Source organism: Dromiciops gliroides, chromosome 3 (genome assembly GCF_019393635.1).
Source record: "Dromiciops gliroides isolate mDroGli1 chromosome 3, mDroGli1.pri, whole genome shotgun sequence".
Lineage (NCBI taxonomy): Eukaryota > Metazoa > Chordata > Mammalia > Microbiotheria > Microbiotheriidae > Dromiciops > Dromiciops gliroides.
In genome coordinates this window covers 380,634,902-380,657,411 of record NC_057863.1, presented here as the reverse complement: position 1 = coordinate 380,657,411, position 22,510 = coordinate 380,634,902, and the positions used below count along the sequence as shown (strand labels likewise).

Below are 22,510 nucleotides of genomic sequence, written 5' to 3'. Positions count from 1 at the left end.
AGTAATGCACTACTTCAATGCAAAGTGTTTTTCCAAGGCTACAGTGATACTGCAAGGAGGGGAAGATTGGAAATGATGGTCTTCATTTCCAAAAGGAGGTAAGAGGGCAGCTAGGTGGCGCAATGGATAAAGCACCAGCCCTGGATTCAGGAGGACCTGAGTTCAAATTTGGCCTCAGACCCTTGACACTTACTAGCTGTGTGGCTCTGGGCAAGTCACTTAACCCTCATTGCCCTGCAAAAAAAAAAAAAAATAAACAAAAAAACAAGAACAAAAAAAAAAAGGAGGTAAGAAGGGTGATGGGATAGTCCTGAAGCCTGCTGTCAATCAGAGATTAGAACCTAAAATATACGTTTATACAGTATTTTGTATAAAGGAATTAGCAATGGATTTATGATAGTAAGGAGAGGTGAGTTGTGACTTACCATGTCACCTCTGTGGGCTTCATTTTCCTCATCTGTAAATTTAAGAGTAAGATTAGGCTCTCTAAGGCTCATTTACCACTCTAAAATTCTTTGATTCTCAAATGAATTAAAGGAAACTACAAACACATCTTCACTTAAGGATGGGAGGAAAAAACCTAAGTACAGAGTGAGATATATATCAATGCCACCAAGTGTTAGATTGCATAGCTTAATGCACCTTTGAAGATTAAACCAAGCAGATGGATTCTGACGTCGAAATTTCAAGCTTCATTGAAGTAGGTTGTTGGACATCTGCATTACTTCTGTTTTTTAAACATTATTCCATTGAGAGTAAATCTGTTTCATCCTCTAATAGCCCTCATCATTTTAGTGTGCTGATGAAGGATGAAAAAAATGAAAGTAGTTAATGCAGAAAAACAGCTAAGATGCAAAGGAATTTCTTAACCCAGAATACAAGGTTGCTTGGAATGCAATACATATTTATCAATGATTATGTTCCAATAGTTTACCTGTTTTCCATGAGTGAGTTTGGCTCACTGATTTCCATTCAAGTTCACCATAAAGTTGAGTGTATTTTACACATTACATGACACAGACCAACACTTTATAGATTTTCCAAAGGTAATATACAAGTCCAAATTGATTGCATTTCAACACAAATTTACCAAAATCTTTAATATGCTATATTAAAGCAGGAAAAAGACTTGGAGCTTTGCCTTGGAGCTTTACAGTAGCAAAGAATCTGGCTGTGGCCATGGTATTCATTCATATAAGTGTATGGCACAGAAAATAATGCTTATTGTTTCAATGCATAAAACTGAGCAATTACTTGTCTTTATAAAAATGACAAATTCTTCATAGAGAGGACTGTTTCTCCCTGAAAAACTAACCTTCATCATACTGTTCAAGGGTACATGTCTCATATTCGTCATGGACTATACATGTATACTTAATGTTTAGCTTTCCTTTAAAAAATACTTTTGAAAATACAAGCAAAGTCACTAAATTATCCTTTTCATTCTTGGGGAACCAGAGGTAATTGTGTCATCTTTGTCAAGTGGTTCAAGTGCAGATAGACTCTTTTGACATGATCATAGATTCATGACAACAGAAAGTGACATAAACCAAATCTTGTGCTTACGTGTTTTGGCCTCAGATGTAGGATCTAGAGTCACCTAATATATCTTCAAATGAAAACACAGGATAAACTTATTCTCTCAATGTCAAGTCCTACAGAATAAAGTCATGGGCACAAGAATCATAGGTGGAAATTTTTAGACTATGGAAGGAGCTTCTTTTAGGTTTTCCTAGTCAGAGAATTATAGAATTGGGAGATAGGAAGGATGTTAGCAGTTATCCCATTCCTTACTTTTACAGATAAAGAAACTGAGAACTCAAGAGGCTAAGTGACTAACCCCAAGCTCTTTTTTGACTAATGTCCTTTGAGGTATAGCTAATGATTAGGCTGGTGGTGGAGGTCACAGCTTGAAAGTGGTGCAAAGGGAAGAAGTCCAAATGCTAGAAACCCATCCTAAAAACTGGTCTTTGCTGGTAGAATAATCCCCAGTCAAGGACAACAGCCACATCTATTTAAAAGGGGCCTGGTAAAAAAGTCCAAGAAAACAAGGAATAGTAGTTAATACTGAAATAAAACCACCTTCTCCATATCTGACCTTGCCCCATAACTATGTTTTCCTCTTTTAGTCTCAGAGCAACTTTTCCTTAGCTTTAAAATGCTGTGTTATGTGTAACTCATACTTGATCTCACTCCCCCCCACCCCTGCCATTTCCATTTCCTGGACTGTATGTACAACTACCCTCAATGTAGTACAACACACTAAAACCATGTGTTCAATTTTTTATATTCTGGGAAATCAGTCGTCAGTTGTGCATAGGCTCTGGAGTTCAATGATAGGGGGAAAGAACCTACTTTTTCAAGGAATGTACCTTCTACTTTAGGAAGTCAAGCCTCCTGTCTTCTTCAAATTAATAAGCTGAACCTTTCAGTTAGTGATGCTGAGAAAGAAGCACTAACTTTATAGAAACAGGAAGATAAACAGAATACATGAAATCCCAGTGTTTTTCAAAGTGGCTACATGTCTTCTATTTTTTAAGTAAGCAATACCTTTCTACTCAGTCAGAAAAAAAATTTTTTTTTCAGTCCAGTATCTATAATTGGATAATCCAGCCTATTTAATTCAGTCTGTTTTCTTCTTTCTTATTATATCATTGTGGTTTAATTAAATTTACTCTTTTTATATTTAGAGTTATTGAATATTTGGGGGGCATCTCTCATGTAGAGATAAAATTAGAGAAATGGCTAATATTTACATAACACTATGTGCCAGGCACTCTGCGAAACACTTGACAATTATTATCTTGTTGTATCCTCACAACAATCCTGAGAAGTAGGTGATATTATTATCCCTATTTTACAGATGAAAAAATTAATGGCAAAAAGAGGTCAAGTGAGTTGCCCAAGGTCAAATAGCTAGTAAGAGTCTAAGACTAGATTTGAACTCATGTCTTCCTGAGTCCAGGTCTGATGCTCCATTGACCGTACCACCTCACTGGAAATAAACCTTGACATTAGAAATTTTTCAAAATTAAAACGGTCACAAAATAATCAGGGAACCTGTGAAATAAAGTCATCATTGACTTATGTTTTGTTTTTTTTCCTAACTGAATTCACTTATTCTCTAAAAATTGGCTGTTGGGTGAATAGTGCTATTTCAGAATCACTGCTGAGAACTCACCCAAGGCAATTTACTACCATGCAAAGAGAGACCAAGTCAAGCCAAAGTGGGACTGCCATTTCTGACTTTAGTCAAAGTGTTCACTTCTCCTGGAGTAGTTTTTATTGTAGAAAATATTCATTTTTGATCTCAGACAGGAAGAGACCATTGCCAGAAATTGTTTTTCCCTATGGCCTCTGTAGGGGCCAAATTTTAATTGGGGAGTGTTAGGCAGCTTGTTAGTAGATTAAAACAATAAGGAATCTTGCCTTTTGCTGTATTATCCAAATGCAAAAAAAGCCAAAACAACATAAAGAAGTTTTTTAAAAAACTAAATGAAATGGGAGTTGCCTCTAGGACTACATTATAATTTCATGAGGGGCAGCATGGTATAGCGGAGAGTTAGGAGATCTAGGTTCAAATCTTTGCTCCAGAACTAGCTACATGATTGTGAGGAAAGCATTTTGAAAACCTTGAAATACTAAAGCAATGTGGATTCTTATCCATGTGGCTGAATGTCTCCTCAGTGGCAGAAAGGCCCTCAATGCAGATATGTGGCCTTAAGCATTCCCTTCATTTCTTACCCAATTTAGATAAGCAGTCAAGACATTTGTTGTTAAGTGCATTGTACATCACACGGCATGCTCCATCAAAGTAGCATAACTATCAATAGTCATATACATATGGCCCTGAGAGTATATGTGAATGTAAAGATGTAAATACAGCTTTTGATTATACCAGAGGGTGCTTTATAATTATAATTTATAAATAGTTGCGTGAACACTTTCTCCTCCTTGGGAGTCCACTATTTTTCTAGATTATAGAACAATAGAACTAAGAGAGAGGAAGTGTGATTAAAGACTTATGAAGGACCCAAGTCCCCATCCAAATTATACTGATTTTAGGGTTAACCATTAAAACAAATCCTCTCTGAGGGAGATAATGGGAAAGTCCTGTGAAAATACAAAGTGTGCCATTAGGATGGTGAGTATTGAACACCAATTGGCACCTATATGCTCATTTGGAGTTCTTAGTGACATAAGCCATTCAAAAGTCTGATTCTACGTGAATTTAATAAGAATCCAACATAATTAAGTATATGTCCATTCCCATCAAAAGGGTATATATCCATATATACACTTCCATTCGACTTAAAAATATTCTCTCTAAGAGGAAGATTGCCAAAAATAATGCTAACTCTACATCTCATAAAATACAAAGTGTAGTCTTTTACAGACATTGCCGAATCTAATATGGCTATATTTTTAAAAGGAAGAAAAAGGAAAGCAAAAACAAACCAAATTCATAGACCACATAAAATGTTTTCCAAGGATACAAATATCAATAAAACCATTTTAAAATGAACAGACATCAACAGGTATAAATAAGCCCCATCTATACATTTAATGGTTTTTAATACAGCCAATGACTCTGGCCTTGAAATAGCGTTAATTTTTTTTTTTTTTGCTAGTGGCAGAAAAATCTGTCAAGCAAAACATTGAAAAATTGGTACCATTTCCTAGCTGATAAGTGCAGAACTGAGAGACTAAATATTTTATGAATTTTTTTCACATGCTGTGTTTTTTCTCTCTCTCTTTCTTCCCCTTTACACACTCAGGACTGATTGTTGTGACTCTAGCAGTATGCTGGATGCCAAACCAGATTCGAAGGCTCATGGCTGCAGCAAAACCAAAGCAGGATTGGACTCGCTCTTATTTCAAGGCATACATGATTCTCCTTCCCTTTGCTGATACTTTCTTTTACCTCAGTTCCGTCATCAACCCACTCCTATACAATATCTCATCTCGGCAGTTCCGCAAGGTGTTCCGTCAAGTTATCTGCTGTCGCCTGACTCTGGAGCATGCCAACAAAGAGAAACTGCTCCGGGCCCATTTGAATTCCACAACCAGCAGTGGCCGCTCCACCCGCCCATTGATCTTCATTTCATCATGGCGCAATGCCTCTGCAAGGAGAACTAAAAAGGTCTGCTTAAAAACTTTTCAGAGTGAGGCCAAGCCTGACTCTGGGCCTGAGCAATTGAGTCTTGAATCGCTAGAGCCCAACTCAGAAAGCAAAGCACTGGAGGTTGCTTCAGAGCCCCATCTAGGTGTAGAGAACAATCTATTGGAGAATGAAGTATGAATTCCAAATAAGGCAGTCATTATTGAGTGACCCTCTCACCTCCACAAATCCTCAAAACAAAACAAAACAAAAACACTATGGAAAGAAAGTTGGGAGTTAGGAGACAAATAAAGTTATCCACCTTAGTGTCATTAAGTGCTGATTTTGAAAAAGTAGACCTGGTTTCTAGTAACACAAAGGGAACATACGATTTCCAGTCCCTCATCTCCTACCTCCCACCCACTTTTAAGTGCACATTGAAAATTCAGTCATAGGTTACAAAAATGTTTCTTTCTGGGATTTTCTTTTTTTTTTTCTTTTTTACATTGAGCTCTTTCATTAAGGAAAAAAGAGAAAAAAAACAACAACAAAGTTTTGCTTCAGAAGAGAAACAAGGGAATTGAGGAAGGACAGAGGAGAGCCAAATGGACAAGGGTGGGGTCTAGGCAGAGCATCCTTCTATTTTAGCAGTGCACTGAGAAGAAGGCCAGTTTCAAGAGAAGAAGGGTAGTGGGGAGCCTGGCTCTTGGCATTGTGGCTGAGCTGCCCCTTTTCTTGGGCCGGGGCCCATTGCAGAGTGAGGATTTACAGCAGCTGATACAGACTGAGTTCAATTTCCCTGGGGAGCAGAAGGATTGGTATCCAGCTGAGGCAATGAGACAGGCAGCTGACGATGCACAGGACTTGCGATACAGAATTCCTGGAACACAAAAGCAAAAGGCACTTCTATGACCATGTATTGGCTAAACATCAAACCTGAAGCCTCCCAGCCTTTCACCTCATCACCCACTTTCAACCCCCATACACCCACTGGACAGCCTGACCATGTCATTGAGACAGTTTGGTCCAATGTGATTTCCTCTAAAATGCAGACTTGCTCAAAGACATCACCTTGATTATTCTCAACAAAATCTTGAAAGGAACTTTTAGGTTACTCAAACCAGATAATATATCCAACTGAAAAAGGGTTATAGAGATCATGTTGTAATTCTTGTATTTTAAAACATTTTAGTTTTGTGTTACAAGTATAGCAGATTTATCTACATTCTCATGTGGTGCAGAATTCAATCTACATATTATGTATATGTATGTAAGTATACACATATATGTATGTATTTTTTGCTTCAGATTCTGCCAAGGAGTTGGATATATTTTCTCTTGGGATCAAATAAGCCTCCTATGCAATAACATTAACTTCCTCTGGCCTCTTAAGGGGTCACCTGAGAAGGCTATTTTCCATTTTCCTAAAATTCCTTCAAGACAAAGCCCATAGGAGAGATACACACAGAGTAAAGATAAAAGATTGGAGCAGAATATATTATGCTTCAGCTAAAGGAAAAAAAGCAGGGGTAGCAATCCTTATCTCAGACAAAGCAAAGGCAAAAATAGATCTAATAAAAAGAGATAAGGAAGGAAACCACATCTTGCTAAAAGGTACTATAGTTAATGAAGTAATATCAATACTAAACATGTATGCGCCAAGTGGTATAGCATCCAAATTCTTAGAGTAGAAGTTAAATGAGCTGCAAGAGGAAATAGATAGCAAAACGATAATAGTGGGGGATCTGAATCTTTCCCTCTCAGAATAAGACAAAGCCCATAGAAAGAAACTAGCCTATTTGTAAAATTTCTAAATGAAAACAAATATTCAAAGCCTGTCATCATCCATTTGTATTTGGTGAGTATACAATGAGTGACAGGAAGAAAGTAACTTTTATACAATTATACATATGCCAGGTATGATAACTAAAAGTTATCAAATTAGATTGCCAGGGAATCAATCAACCAAGAATTTATTTAGCACCTACAGTGTTCCAGGCACTGGGGGATATAATGAGAAAAGTGAAATTGCCCCTGCCCTCAAAGATCTTACTTTCTCAAAGGAAAGACAACGTGTATGTAAAATAATAGACAAAAAACAAAAACTAGGTTAATAGGGGAGGGGAAGAATTGCCACTGTCATTCTCAAAGCATCTGTGTTATAGTGGAAAGATAACTCAATTTCAAGTCAGAAGATATGGTTCTGACATCTACTAACTCTGTGACCATGGGCATGTCACAACCCATGTGTCTCTGTTTACTCATCTGTAAAAGAGAGCCAATTTAACTTGTATTATTTACCTCACAATTTCTGTGTGTAAGTTGCTTTGTAAACAATAAAGCCTATATCAACATCAGCTATTATTGATGCTAATTGTTCACTTTTTAACCAATGGAAGATGTTTTCATTTAAAAACTGTTTTTTTTTTTAACAAGTTTACTCAAGTTGGAAATTCAATAAATTTTGCTTATTTATCTCCAAGGTCAGTTCATTCTTTTTATGGGGGAGGAGGCTTGTTTTGATTTTTTTAAAAAATTTTCTAGGGGACCCAAAATGTCATTTAAACAAGCTGATACTTTTAAGATGAGGACAAACATAGCAATACAATCATTTCTACTCCTTTTGAAAGGCATTAGGTAAGGGTATATAAACATTGTTGTGAAAGAGGTATGAATTCCCATTAGTTTTATAATCCTGGAAGACATTCTGGAGCACAGGAAGAATAGTATTAATTTCAAATGAATTGGCAAGAGCATTCTGTTTCAGGGAGTGTATGGGGAAGTGGAGGAACATAGACAAAAATGAAGAGTCCTCAAGTATTGTGAGCCTCTGGAAGCAGAGGGTTACGGCATTGCCCAAGGAGAAGTAAACTGGACCAGATAGAAAAATTGAACAGGTTCAAGCTTTTCACAGATTAGTATTGGGATCAGACCCGTAAGTAGCCAACATACTTCCAGCCTGGGAGATATAGGGAATCTAGGTCTCAAAAAAGAAATGAAAAGAAAAGAAGAAAAGAAAAGGAAAAAAATTGAGTGTCAACATTACCCTGATAGGTAGAAGAGTTAATAAATGTGATAGTTTAAAAAGAAAATGGGAGAGTTTACCATGTCTAGGAATTTGGGGCTATAGGGGTAAGAACTGAGGCTAAATGGCTAGTTTAGGGGAAGAGGTATAATTCAGTTAAAGAAGCACCTATCCAAAGTGAAAGGCAACAAGGAATACTTGAGACTGAGTACATGAAGACATGATACAGTCTGATAACCAACTAGATTAAGATGAAGGACAAGTTAACTTGAGTTCTAACATTAAGGATTTCAGAAAAATTTTCAGGGGGAGAAGGGGTATACACACACATATCATTCATTCATACATACATACATACATACATATATAAATATATAGCTGAGGTGGCTAGGAACACAAAAGATTTCTTCTTGGTCTGTGTATCTATGACTATGATTATCTCTTGTTGAGAATGGCAAATGATTGGACTGAAGGTGTGAAGTTAAGGGGTAGAAAAGTAGCTGGCAAACCATTTGCAAAGTAATGGTCACAGACAAGTCCCGCCATGGAATGGTCCAAAGAGAAATGAGAATCCCAAATAGATCCCTCCAGGACACCCAGTGTGGAGGAAGAAAGAAAACAAAATGTCAATACTGGAAAGGTAAGGGTAACACTTAGAGGAGGAGGAAGGGTCAGGGAGTTTCTTAGATACTTTGAGGATTACAGGGTAGATGTTTGGGTTCAATGTCCAGGTAGAAATTAAAATGGTTCAAGAAAATTCCTTTAGGTTTGACCCCAAAGTCACTGCTGCAGACCATAGTGAGGACACTGCAGTGGGGCTAGAAAGAGTGGAAGGGGAGGCTTTAAAGCTGGAGGCAGAGGGAGTAGACACTAAATACCAACACGAAGGGAAATAAGAATCAAAAATCTTGAAAGTTGCAGGAAAATTTAGTGATCACAGTCACTTATAGAAATCTTCCAATTTCACAGTTGAGGAAGATATGGCCAAAAGATGTTGATTACCAACTATTTCTGCTCAGCAGCTCACTGGTAATAAGTGAGAGAGCTGGAACTTGAAATCAGCTTTTATGATGGCTGGGCCAGCATTGTTTCCACAATAACACACTTTTTCCTAGGAGATCAAATGGTATCAAACTGGAAGGAACATAAAAGGTCATCTAGTCCAATATCCCTCCTTAGATACAGAAGCCCAAAGAGAATGCACGACATGGCCAGAGTCACACAAGTAATGACAAAACCAACCTTGGTTCTTGTATTCTAAAATCCAGGGCTCTTTCTATCTATTTAATGGTCACTTGTGGTGGAGGTAGTGGGTTTACTCTGTCCTGCTTTGCTTATACATGATAGTAAGGAGGTAAAACCATGGATTTTCAAATGTTATTCAAGGAGATGACAAGAACTAGTTGGTTTTACCAAACTAGAAAGACTTTGAATAGAGGCCTGAGGATTGGTCAAGTTTAGTTCAGAGACTCACCACCGGGTACTGAATTGTTTCGGCTTCCTAACATTATCTACTGAAACATGGAAAGAGTGGACATCAGTCAGATGCAGGTAAGAATCATTTAACAAGCAAACTTTGCTTCTGAGATGAGCCAAAATTCTTTATCATGTGTAGAAATGACGGGATATTTCTGTTATAGAAAGGAAAAGACTATCAAATAAAAAATGCCCAGCAGAAAAAACTAAAATGAACTGTGGTGGGTTCATCTCTTTGGATTAACCGAGAGTCACTTGTCTCTGTCAATCAAAGGCTGCCAATTAATGTTGTCTGTGACTCAGCCTGAACAGAGAAAGCTTAAATGCTATCCAGCCTTCTTCAGAGAAAGGTACCACCTTCCTACCAATAGTTAGAGCCCTTTTTAGCAGCTCCAAAAGGCAATCCCCAGCTACATTAATAGTTATCAAAAATTTAATAGAGTCAATCTCTATGCTTCAGTTTCCTTATCTGAAAAATGAGAGGGTTGGACTAAATCACCTCCAGTCTTTTCCAGCTCAAAATCTAGGATAATATGTTCAGATGATTCTACTATTTAACCCATAATCCTAAATACTTAAAAAGCAGTGGGGGACTACTTAAGGGTATTTAGAACTATATGGATTGCTGGTCCATTTTTCTTACAATCAGAAAATTGTTCTTCCGGGCAAAACTGTTCCTAGAGCATAGTGAAGTGGAAAGAAAATTGAACCTAATGTCAAAACATCTATGTTCTGCCCCCTTCTAGCTGCATACCTTTGGGCAAATCACTTAACCAGTCAGTGCCCCAATGACATCATCTGCAAACAGCAATGTCCTATCATGGGATTGCTATGAGGAATACAAAGCATTTTGCAAAACATTAAAGCATAATACAGAAGCCGTTATTGCTACATACCTAATCTATTATCTGGGACACTTATTTTGAGCAATATGCAAGCTGTGTGGTCTGCTAGAAAGGGCCTTGGAAGAGGAAGCAGGAGATTCCAGTTATATCACAATTCTGCTGCTAAGTAGCTGTGTCATCCTGGATGAGTTATTTGACCTCTCTGGAAGTGTTTCCTCATCTGTAAAAATGAAGGGGTTGGACTAGATAGTCTCTAAAATTCATTCTATAAGTCTGTGAGACCTAAGATCATCAAATTTAGAACTGGGAGGGTCTTGAGAAAACATTTCACTTAATTCCCTTATTTTGCACATGCAGAAAGTGAGATCCAAAAGGGCTAAATGACTTTCCTAGTCTCTTCTGGGTACTAAATAACTTTGTACTGGTGATATTTAAAGAAAGTCACTGTTTTGGCTAGAATTTGTTATGAATTGTCACTTTGTGAAAAGAGATGGTTAGACTTTTTGTGGGAACAAAATAGAGACACATTATTTGGCGAATGCCTAACCAAGATATAATTATATAAATGTAATGGAAGATTATTGTACTGTTAAGAAAAGACAACTATGAAGAATCCAGGAAAGTGATTGAAGACATATGAATTGATGCAAAATGAAGTAAACAGAACTAGGAAAGCAATGTATATGATGACGACAATATTAGTGGAAATGGGAAAAAGTAAAACGGGGGGCTGTGTAATCATACTGACCAAGGATATCCCAGCAGAATAGTTGAGAAAAATGCATGTCCCTTTCTTCCTGAAGAGTTGGGTGTGGGATGGATGTGAAACACTGGATGGATTGACATGCTCAGTTAATTTGTTGGCTAGTTTTGCTTAACTTCACTCACTCTCTCTCATTCTCATTTTTGATGGCCAGTTGGATAGAAGAGTAGGTAGATACAAGATACAATTGGGTATTTATCTTCAGAAATAAAGTTCGTGTAAAAATGAAAAATAATATATATATTTTAAGTGTCAACTATTAAAGTCTTTTGCTCAGGTGATACTCCTCTGTTCAATCAAATACATGCAGGCTGTACTGAAGGATCATGGGATTCTTTTTTCGATTAAAAACCAAGGTCCCACTGTCTTGCCAAAGGAGTGAATATGACAGAAGAAAAGATAATACCATTGTAAGGTAGGCAAGGGTTGTATTTCCTTGACTCAGGGACCTCTCCTGTCCTGTATCAGTAATGCATTGGCTGGCTGATTCATCTATATACCATATTCAATCCTTTCTGAGAAGCCTCTTAATGTCTTGAGGGTGGGTTAATATGGCTTGTTGAGACAGGATCCCCAGAGACCTCTGAAGTGGTAATGTTACAGAGAGGGGAGATACAATCAAGTATTGGAATGACATAAACTGAGATGGAGAAAATGGAAATCAAATTGTTCCTTTCCTGAATTTAGAACAAAGCCCCTTTATTCTGCTTATCAAATTTAAATCACTATTAAAATAAAATACATCAGAAAGTTGGCACAAAATGACTTGACAATATTTTCTCTGTTTTAAAAATAAAGACATTTTGACTGTTTACTAGTTGGATAGTTTCATTCAATTCCATTCTTAATATTTAGAAACAGTCACTTGCACATTCACAGTGTTATGGCTTTGGCTTGAAAGCAATATTCTTTCTTGGAAGTCTGGAGTAATTTGGTATCACATTATCATGTCCCAGGTTTTTGCATCAACTCCTTCTTGGAGCAGGATCTTTTATATTAAGGCCATATTCTAGCAAGTGTGTTGAATTGATGAAGAGAGAAATTGGGGAAGTTATGAAACAGAAATAAAGGGAGATAGCAAGGGTGGGGAGAAGGAATGAGAAAGAGTACTTGTTTTGATGAGAGGAAGAAAAAGAGAACAGAATGGGGAAGTGTTGTGCTCAGCAGGGTTGGAGAAGCAGGGAATAGAGGGCGCTGACTTTACAGAAAGCAGTAGGTAGGTTTGTTTTCAGAGCTAAATTATTGATCACACATAGAGGGGGGAAAGAAGACACGTTTTCTCTGAGTTTGTTCTTTTTTTTTTTTTTACATGTTCATCTTGCTTAGGTCACAGTTCCTCTATAGACTGAGATTGTTTTCTGGAGTACATGGGGTAAAAAAAACAACAAAAAAAACCTGTCTCATGTTAGTCTAATTGAATAGTATCTTTTCTTTTAAAACTCCATGTTCTTGGTAACTAAGGTCCCTAAGAAAAAGACAAGTTGATCAGTTTGGCAAACAATAAGTATGAGCTAATTTCTCTGAATTCACTGGTTTCTGTCAGTCAATTTTGCTAAAACTCACTTCTCCATCCTTCACCAGGTACTTGATTAGGAGATAGCCAATGATTGAATAAAATATTCTGAGAAAAATCTCTATTCTCTAAGCAAGTGCATATAGTTGAAGTTCCCAAACCTTGGCTCTGGCAATGAAGAATAAGCACAAATTTAAGTTGTCCCAGGGTATCCAAAGGGAAGACCCTTAACTCTTCTTTAAAATGATCCAACTTGGCTTCCTGAAATGTTGTAAAGTTTCCAGGCAGGCTCATAAAATATATTATGCTCTCTGGAGTTGCAGCTAACCAAAGTCATCCTGACAACTTAGCTCTTTCTCTCAACCATCTGCCTGGTCTTTCTCCCTATTTGTGCCATACTGGTCCAGTTCAGTGTAACCGAGGGCGACAACTGTTGTCTCTTCACTGTTGGAGACTTATACTGTAGCAGATCTCTCATTGAACACTCAGCCGATATCTAGGATCACCAAGATCAAATAAATATCACAGAACCATCCTGGGAAAGGTAAGAAGGTGAGGGATTTGGCACCAAAGTGCTATGGTCATGATAGGCTATCACCTTTTCTCTTGGAACACACTTAAACTGTTCCAAAGCACATGGATTATTTGCCCAGTAGATGTATTACTCAATACACAACTACTGTGTCCAAAGAAGAACACAATGATCCCATCTCCCCCAATTCCTGATTTAGATCATTTGGATAGTATTCACATTTCTATTGAATACCTAATTCTCATCATTCATCATTCTCATCATAAGAAATTCACACTTGCAAACAGACCTTTATTCTCCTGCTTTACATGTGACTCCAGGAAAAATTTAAAGGCCTTTGTAAAAGGTCATTTACAGAAGAGCATCTGTCAAAGAGAAAAAAAATTACCCTGGGAAACAGGTTTGGAAAGGACACTCCTGAGGTTGGAAAGGAAAGGGGAATGAGGCTACATGAATACATGCGCATGCGTGCGCGTGCGCGCGCGCGCGTGTGTGTGTGTGTGTGTGTGTAGATATGTGTATCTACACACATATTCACATCCATCCACACATGTGTAGATATGCATGTGCATACACATATGTGCATGTGTACATACATAGTATATATGTATATGTTTGCGTATATACACATATATATATATATATATATACACACATATTCCTTCATATTATATACCAACTTTTTTCTTCCAACCTCTCCTCCCATGCTATCACATCCCTGAAACTTTATAGGATTGCAAGCCTTGCTTTTGGCCTAGAACCTACATCAATAGTCATAGTGACTTGGTCTCTAAGACATCTGATGCACCTTTGGGGGGAAAAGGGAAAAGGAAAACACTAGAAAGATGGAGCCACTTCTTGTGGTTGAGTCAGTCTTGTAGCAACCTCAGAAACATGGGTGGGGGATGGGGTGGGGTGAATTCAGTAAATAGACCTTAAGCCACTTGCTTTCACCTTCTCATTAAGCCAAAGTCTCTTAAGAAAGAATGAATATATCCTTTGTTGATGCTGGCAGCCAGCTGGACAGCTTCTTCTAAAGGGAACCTGAATCTGATTTTGCACTTGGTGGTTCCCAATACGTTTGGGAAAGCTTCATGTGTGTTTGACTTTCTGGGTCTTCACTCAGAACCTGAAGTTGTCTCATTTTTACAAAAGAGTCGTTTTTGCTTTAGTAAACCTCTTCCACGAGAGGCTTCTTTCACTACACAGGTGAGCCCAATGAATTCCTGGGATCTGGAGAATCTGTGATATTTTCTTATGTCAAAAGTTTATCCTAAGCTTAAAGGTTGGAAAGATGGTCATTCCTTGGCTGTAGTTAGGTGGCCAATAGATAGAATACTGGGCCTGGTGTCTGGAAGACCTGAGTCCAAATTCAGACTCAATCCTAGCTGTGTGGCCAAGGGCAAGTCACTTAAACTCTGCCTCAGTTTCATCAACTACAAAATGGAAGCAATAATTGCCCCTACCTCTTATGGTTGTTGTAAGGATCAAATGAAATGCATGCAAAGTGCTTATTAGCATAGCACCTGGCTTATAGTAGTCACTTGATATGTGTCTCCTTCCTTCCTTTCCTCATGAAAATCATCTCTTTAGATACACACTTTCACAAATCCCACATAATGAGTTTATGGCATACCAATGTACTCCTGAAACCATCCCAAGCTACAGTTTTAATGAAAATGTGCTTAGTAATGCCTCTGTCAAATTCTGTATCCTTGATAATCTATTTACTTATGGAAAATGCCACTTCTAGAGAAGCACTCCATTACCAGTATAGTCCATTACCATTGTCAAAAGGAAGACCTAGGAGTTGAAATCAATTTGATTGAGCTTAGGTGAATATTCATTTCTTTCTTTAGGTATACTATTCCTTGCCTTTACTGACCACATCTATGCTCTAGATTTACCAGGGAACTCAGAGTCTGGGGAACAGAATTGGAAATGTTGCTTCTTCATTAGGTAAGCAGAGCAGGTTTGGGTAAGTGAACAGGAATTGTTGGAGCTACCAACAATAGGCCCCTAATGGGTAGAATATTGTGCTCTTTCTGAAAAGACAGCATGATGCAGTAGAGTGAACACTTTAGTTTAGGAGATCTGGGTTGTAAACTTGCCTCTGCCCCTGAGCTATGTAACCCTGGGCAAGCCCAATTTCTCTGGCCCTCAGTTTCATCATTTATAGGATAAGGGATTTTGTCTATGGGATCCCTATGGTTCTTTTCAACTCAAATATTCTATGATATTTCTTCTACTTCCTATTTTATTTTTTTAATTATATTTATTTTCTTAAGAAGAGAATGAAATTTCATCTGTGGGGTTCTTAAAAATTAATATTCTCTATCTGTGTGACCCTGGGCAAGTCACTTAACTCTCATTGCCCCACAAAAACAATAATAATAATAATAATATTCTCCTAATCAATTTGTCATTAGGTATTTTCCATACTAGAAGCAGGAGGATAGATATGAGATGACATTTCAATGTGACTTTCAACTCAATGGTTCCTAGTAGAGATGCTTTGTTTCTGAATAAGACATTAATAATGGTAATAGGATGGGAGAAAGATGGGAAGCAGAGAATTGACATCAGCTTTAGATTTCTCTATAAGCTACCACCTAAATAGCCCCTGAAAAAGAGGTGAGAGAATGAACAACTCAAAGATGAAAGATGAAGCTATTTCTGGTAGCTATGTTATATAAAAATTATATAAGTATAGGGATAAGGATCAGACCCACGATTTGACTGGAATAATGAACTCCCAATGAAGGTTCTTTCTCCACCACACCACACCATTTCTCAATGATAAGTATGAACTTAAAAACACATACAAATAGCTTTTATCTCTTTGGGTATGGAAGGGAGTCATTTACCTCAAGAATCATAATTTTTGCTGCCACAACAATTTTGAAAAGGGCATGGAATGCTTGGTGTTTCTTTTTTGGGAACATCCATTTCTTTTTTCCAATAGTCTCCTGCTTCTGCTCATTTTCAGTAGAGATAGAAATTTATAAGCAGAGTCTGTAATGATCCACTATTTTTCACCCCATGTTACATATTTGCCTTGAAAGTCCAGCTTGTGCATCAAATTGCCTCTTGTGTGTGTATGATCTTGAAAAAGCACCTAATCTTCTCCTACCCAATCAATGACCAACACTTACTGCACCATAGTTGGAGTTAAATCACATTGAATATGCTATGTGGGGATTGGTACAAGTCCTCAAAGGGAAATGTTTGGATGAATTATGTGCATTTTCCCAGAGCTTTGAAAGAAACTTAAAAAAAAAGACACAACAAAAAATAAACTTCGATCTGTCCCCCAAGTGCTCAGTATTTTTTTTTAAAGACGATGCAAAGAATTTTGACTGTCTCTGAATTCCAATCAGAATCATTTGAGAAGAAGAAGCTTTTCTGTACTTTTGCTTGTTATTAGGATGATAAGCACAGTTTGCCAGGCACAAGAGATGTCGAAGGTTTGGGAGAGAGTTCTTTTCTCAGAGTTCTTGTGCCCTGTGTTCTAAGTATTTTCTCTCTTTCTCATGAAAGCATATTTTTAAGGACATTACTCTAATTGAGCAACAGGAAACTACAGGAACAAAACAAGGATGATGAGGTTATTTCAGAAGGTGAAAACAAAATGTGGGCACAGGATTCTGAAAGACCATAGTTTTAATTCTCCTGAACATTTGTCCCATCTCTGCTAAGCTGGCAGAAGAAAAAAGGAGTAAATGCTAGGGAGCTACAATGCTGCCCAAGGGGAAAAAAGAAATGTTCCTGTAAAGAATAACACCCTCCACACCAACATGCACACACACATACTCTATAAACAACACGTAGGAGATGAAATGATGCCTCACGAAGGCATTATTTTTCCTGGTAATGTGGATGTGTTAACTTCATTACTCAGAAGCCTTTGATTACCCCTTTTCAAAAGATTTTTTTTTGTTGTTGTGCTTAATTTTCAAGGCTGTTAACCATCACTGCCAACTTAATTATAGCAAACAAACAACCCGCCCATAATATATGATGCCATTTGCTAGTTTTGTTTTAGTCTCACTTTGGATTTAGGCTGCTCTGCTCATTTATAACTTTGTAGGTGGCAATGGCTTCTTCAGACTCACTTTCTTTTCCACTGCAATCTCACTCTGTTCTTCCATTCACCATTTACCATGGAGTATTCAGAGGAACAGATATTTATGACTTATTATCTCAGCATTAGCAATATCCTTCAATGATTTATGGACTGCCTCCATTCCCTTTTTAACTCAACATTATCCTGCTTATTGTTCTGAACTTATGACACGATGGCACCGTTTTCTGCAGCCAAACTTATTCACATCTGGAGTGACTCAAAGAGGTATCACTGATGGCACAACTGCCACCGACAGGATGATTCAATAACATGTTTTCAACTTATGTCTATGCTGTCTTCTATTTGTCACTGAAAATGCCATTGCTTTTCTGGAAAAATGTTCACTCACATGTTTATCTCTACTCTTCTCAGTAAACCCGAGACTCATCACCACCACCACCATCATCATCATCATCACTGTCATCTTCAAACTGCCACGTGCTAGCCACTTTCTGGTAAAGAGGACATTACATTCTATTTTTGAAATCCCTTAGTGATATTTAATGCTGTAGAGTCCCAGACTGACTCTTATCTCTTACTTCAGTTGTCCAATTCAGTGATGTAGGTACTTTTAGTTCAGGGGGAAAGGTAGGAAATTATTCCTTCTACTTCAGTGGTCCCTAGCAATGTCTTATCACTCTTTTGCATATATTGAAGAGGTTGGTTTCTGAATTAGAGACAGTCTCAGACAGTAGACAGACCACTAGATTTGGAATCAAGGGTCTGTTACTTCATTCTAGTTCAACCAATAAATCACTTTGGCAACAGTGTGGAAGATGGATTGAAGGGGGGAGACATGAGTCAGGTTGACTATTAGGAGAGACAATGAAGGCCTGAATGAGGACTGTGGTTGTAGAAGTGGAAAGAAGGGTACTTATGTGAGAGATATTGTAGAAATAAAAATGACAAGATTTGACTTCTGATTGGATATGTGAGGTGTAGCAAAGGTTAAGGAGTGATACTGAGCTTATGTAACACTGGGTAACTAGAAGGATAGAAATGCCCTTGACATTAATTGGGAAGTTAAAAGAGGGGTGGGTTTCAGGTAATGATGAGTTACATTTTAGGCACTTAAGCTTGAGTTTCCTATTATATATCCATTCTGAAATATCTAATAGGTGACCAAATAATCAATTTGGTTATATGAGGCTAGAGATATTAACGTGGGATATATAATACTGGGAATTATCTGCATGAAGATAATAATTGAACATAGAAGAGCTCATGAGATCACCAATAGAAATGGTATAAAGTGAAAAGAGGAAAGGGTTCAGGAGAGAGGCTTGGAGTACACCCACAGCTAGTGGGTCTGACATGGCCAAAGATCAAATGAAAAGAGACTTTGAAGATTCAATCAGACAGGTAGGAGAAATGAAAACAATGTCACAAAAAATTCACAGAGAAGAGAGGTGATTAACAGTGCCAGATGCTGCAAAGAGGTGAAGAAGGATTAGGATTGAGAAAAGGTTATTAAATCTGCTAATTAAGAGATTTCAGTTAGTCGTTTTTTTCAGTTGTGTCGGACTCCTCATGACGCCATTTAGGGGATTTCTTGGCAAAGATGCTAGAGTAATTTTCCATTCCCTTCTCTAGCTCATTTTATAGATGAGGAACTGAGGCAAACAGGGTCAAGTGACTTATCCAGGGTCACATAGCTACTAAGTGTCAGAGGTTAGATTTTAACTTAGGCAGATGAGTCTTGCTGATTCTAAGTCCAGGGCTCTATCTTCTGCTCCACATAGCTCTCCAGTTTAGAGATTACTGGAAACTGGATAGAGAAGTTTCAGTTGAGTGATCAGGTCAGAAGACAAAATGTGGATGGCTTTACAAGACAGGGAGAAGATGTGGAGATATTAAGTATGGGTGGTTCTTTCAAGGAGTTTAGCTGGGAAAAGAAGGTAGATGGTAATAACTGGCAGGTATGGTAGAATCTAGTGAATTATTTGTCTCAAGGATGAGGCAACTTGGTATATTTGTGAGCATCAAGGAAGGGGAGGGGAGAGAGATACACACAGGGAGAGGGAGGGGAGTCACATGGAGAAAGAAACACATGGAGATACAGAGAATGAAAGGGCAAAGAACCACAGAGTGACAGAAACAGATGGACACAGTGATAGAGTGAATGACAGAGGCAGAGAGAGAGAGAGAGAGAGAGAGAGAGAGAGAGAGAGAGAGAGAGAGAGAGAGAGAGAGAGAGAAGCGAAGCAAGATGGAGTTAGAGAGAGACACACACATGGTGGGGAGAGAAAGAGAGACAGTCATGGAGGGAAAGGGACACACAGGAGGGCAGAGAGACACAGATGGGCAGAGATACAGAGGGACCTTGCCAAGGAGAGAAATTATGTTTCATACAGAATTAAAGGAAATGTGGTGATAGCTAAGAATTATGCCAGGGGTGTGGTGATGTGGAGAGGGAGAGAACAGAGTTAGAAGCCGATGACTTGCATATAAGCCAAACTCTTCAGCTGAGGAGGTAGGGAAAGAAGTGTGGTGGGGGGCTTAAGGAGAGAAGAAAATGTTTGGAACAGTTATGGTGAGTGGGATAAATAAATTGGGGGTGAGTAGAAGGATTACTTTATTGTAATGAAAGATAGTTGAGATTAGATAACAAATTTGAGGTGTACCAGGCAGCAGAGTTTTATGACTTCTTTTACCTCCATTTGGTAATGTAGTATATAAAAGTGACAGCAAAGGAGGTGAATGGTGGGAGTAATGGAATGTTGGGGTTTGGAAAGATGAGAACAAGAAATTCTTGACTATAGGACAGTGTATAGTTCCCTAAGGGGTCAAAATTAGGAAAAAAAAGAGTAAACAACAGCAAGAGGGATGGATATAGTGGATAATCTGTGGGAAGATTGCTCCTCAGCTCTCAAAGTGTGAGGACCACTGGCCTTGAATTCAAAGTACCTGGGTGTATCTTATTCCCTGGGTGACCTTAGACATATCAGTCAACCCCTCTTTGGTCTTTAATTTCCTGATTTGTAATAAATTGGGGGTGGTGGTGATGAGGGAAGTTGGGCTAGACTGTTTCTGAGGTAATTTCTATCACTAAATCTATAATCCTTTTGATTTCCTCTTAAAGCATTTTGGAATGTGGCAGCAAGAAAAAAAAATAAGTAATTCTCTATGCAATTCAAACATTGTAGAATGGAGGTCTCAAGTTAAATATGAAAAAAGGCTTAAATATCAACAATTTAAAGGTATGGGGAGTAAGTATGGTAGTCAGGAGCAGTCAGAAGACTGGGGTTATACATTTATCTTTGTTACTAGCTAGCTACGTGACCTAGGAAAAGCCACTTTACCTCTCTCTGTCTCAGTTTCTTCATTTCTAAAATAAGGGCTGGATACCTGCTATTCTCCATGGTCCTTTTCAGTATTGTGAGATTCAATGGTTCTAGATATTCTTGGAACATCAGGGTGTTTCCCCCAAAAGATGATATTGTTGTTTACTCATTTTTCAGTCGTGTCTGACTCTTCATAACTGCACTTGGGGGCTTTCTTGGCAAAGATACTGCAGTGGTTTTGCCATTTCCTTCTCCAGCTCATTTTACAGAAGAGGAAACTAAGGCAAAGAGGGTTAAGTGACTTGCCCAGGCTTAAATGACTTGCCCAGGGTCACAGAGCTAGTATGTTTCTGAAGCTAGATTTGAACTCGGGAAGATGAGCCTTCTTACCTCCAGGCCCAACATTCTATCCACTGTACCACCTAGCTGCCGCTAAAGATAATATGAAACTTAAAACCTTAGAGGGAAGGACTCCCTCTCCTAATCCCCTTCTGATGTATAGCCTAACTGAGATTACTTAGAAATGATTCTCTTTTCCACAGAGATGAGTTAGTGCTCTCTTGGAGAATGAAAGGATTCACAAGCTTTCCTCCACAGTAGGGCATCCTTCAGGTTTCAACTCCTATGCTCAAAACCACTGTTCATAGGTGGGAGGACTGCCACCTGCCACTGTGACTCTTTCTGGAAGACTTTCCTTTTTGCTAACAACAGTGCTGCCCTGGGGCAGCTAGGTGGTGCAGTGGATAAAGCACTGGCCCTGGATTCAGGAGGACCTGAGTTCAAATCCAGACTCAGACACTTGACACTTACTAGCTGTGTGAACCTGGGGAAGTCACTTAACCCTCATTGCCCCACCCCCCAAAAAAGTGCTGCCCTAAGGTAATAAAATTCCAAATAATGTAATGATTTTGCAATTTAAAGTTCCAGAGGTACAAAAACCTTCAAATTGTGATGTTATCTGGATAATGACATCTTCAAATAGGTAGGAGAGGGGGTGTGTGTGTGTGTGTGTGTGTGTGTGTGTGTGTTCAATCATAACCACAGCTGTTAACTCCATACAGCTGCATCCATCAGCTGGAAACACTTCTGTTCAAAATAACAGCTGCCTTGGCTTGCAGAGTATACTGAGAAATGCTAGGATTTGGGAAGAAGTTCATTTTATAGTTGATCCATAAATGACAGATATTACTAAGCGGCATAAGCTGTGGACATTACTATTGCCATTATGGAGCAAGCTCAATACTTAACCTCCCCCGGTACCATTCTAAAGCTTAAGTGTACTGGGGTTTGTAATTCCTCTTTCCCAGTACAACCTCCTTAAAATGGATATGCTCAGTGATTACAACAATAAATCCACCTGTTTTAATCTCCACCTTAGTTCTGAACTAGATTTCATATACAAACACATACACGCTTAAGTGTATCAATAGGTCATCAACCCTCAGCCCTTGCCCTTGGTGAAGTCAAAGTGTTCAGTGGGCTCCGAGTGATCAGGGTGAATTTAAATGGTCTAGTTCAACCCGATTAATGAGAGACCACGAAGAAATACCAACAGGCCTAGTATCAGCATTTAGGAAACCACTGGCCTAGGAAATACCATACAGAGCAAGTTGCCAGAGAAGCCCCCTCCCCATTGTCCTCACCACACTCATTATGCATGCCAAGTAAGGTTAACCATCAAAGCCACTTCCTGACCCATAAGGACAAGCGAGGCATCTGGTTTTTCTTTATCTCTAGAACCATATAAAAGTCTAAAAAATAAATCACAAACACCTCTGCTCTGCAGCCCAGTCCTAACTTGCTCTCCCCTTACTTAAGATGCCTGTTTGCCGATTTGTTTCATCT

General features: G+C 38.4%; 2 protein-coding genes across 2 annotated transcripts in view; one reads left to right on the top strand and one right to left on the bottom strand.

Moving 5' to 3' along the window:
- The window catches only part of GPR39 (G protein-coupled receptor 39), a 280,421-nt gene extending 274,896 nt beyond the window's left edge, over positions 1 to 5,525 (top strand). Inside the window, exon 2 of the mRNA XM_043991610.1 lies at positions 4,779 to 5,525. Within this exon, the coding sequence (XP_043847545.1) occupies positions 4,779 to 5,302 (524 nt within the window). The 3' untranslated portion in view covers positions 5,303 to 5,525. The remainder of the gene's footprint in view (positions 1 to 4,778) is intronic.
- Positions 2,855 to 22,510, bottom strand: part of LYPD1 (LY6/PLAUR domain containing 1) — a 32,287-nt gene continuing 12,631 nt past the window's right edge. The window contains exon 3 of the mRNA XM_043991611.1: positions 2,855 to 5,981. Within this exon, the coding sequence (XP_043847546.1) occupies positions 5,746 to 5,981 (236 nt within the window). The 3' untranslated portion in view covers positions 2,855 to 5,745. The remainder of the gene's footprint in view (positions 5,982 to 22,510) is intronic.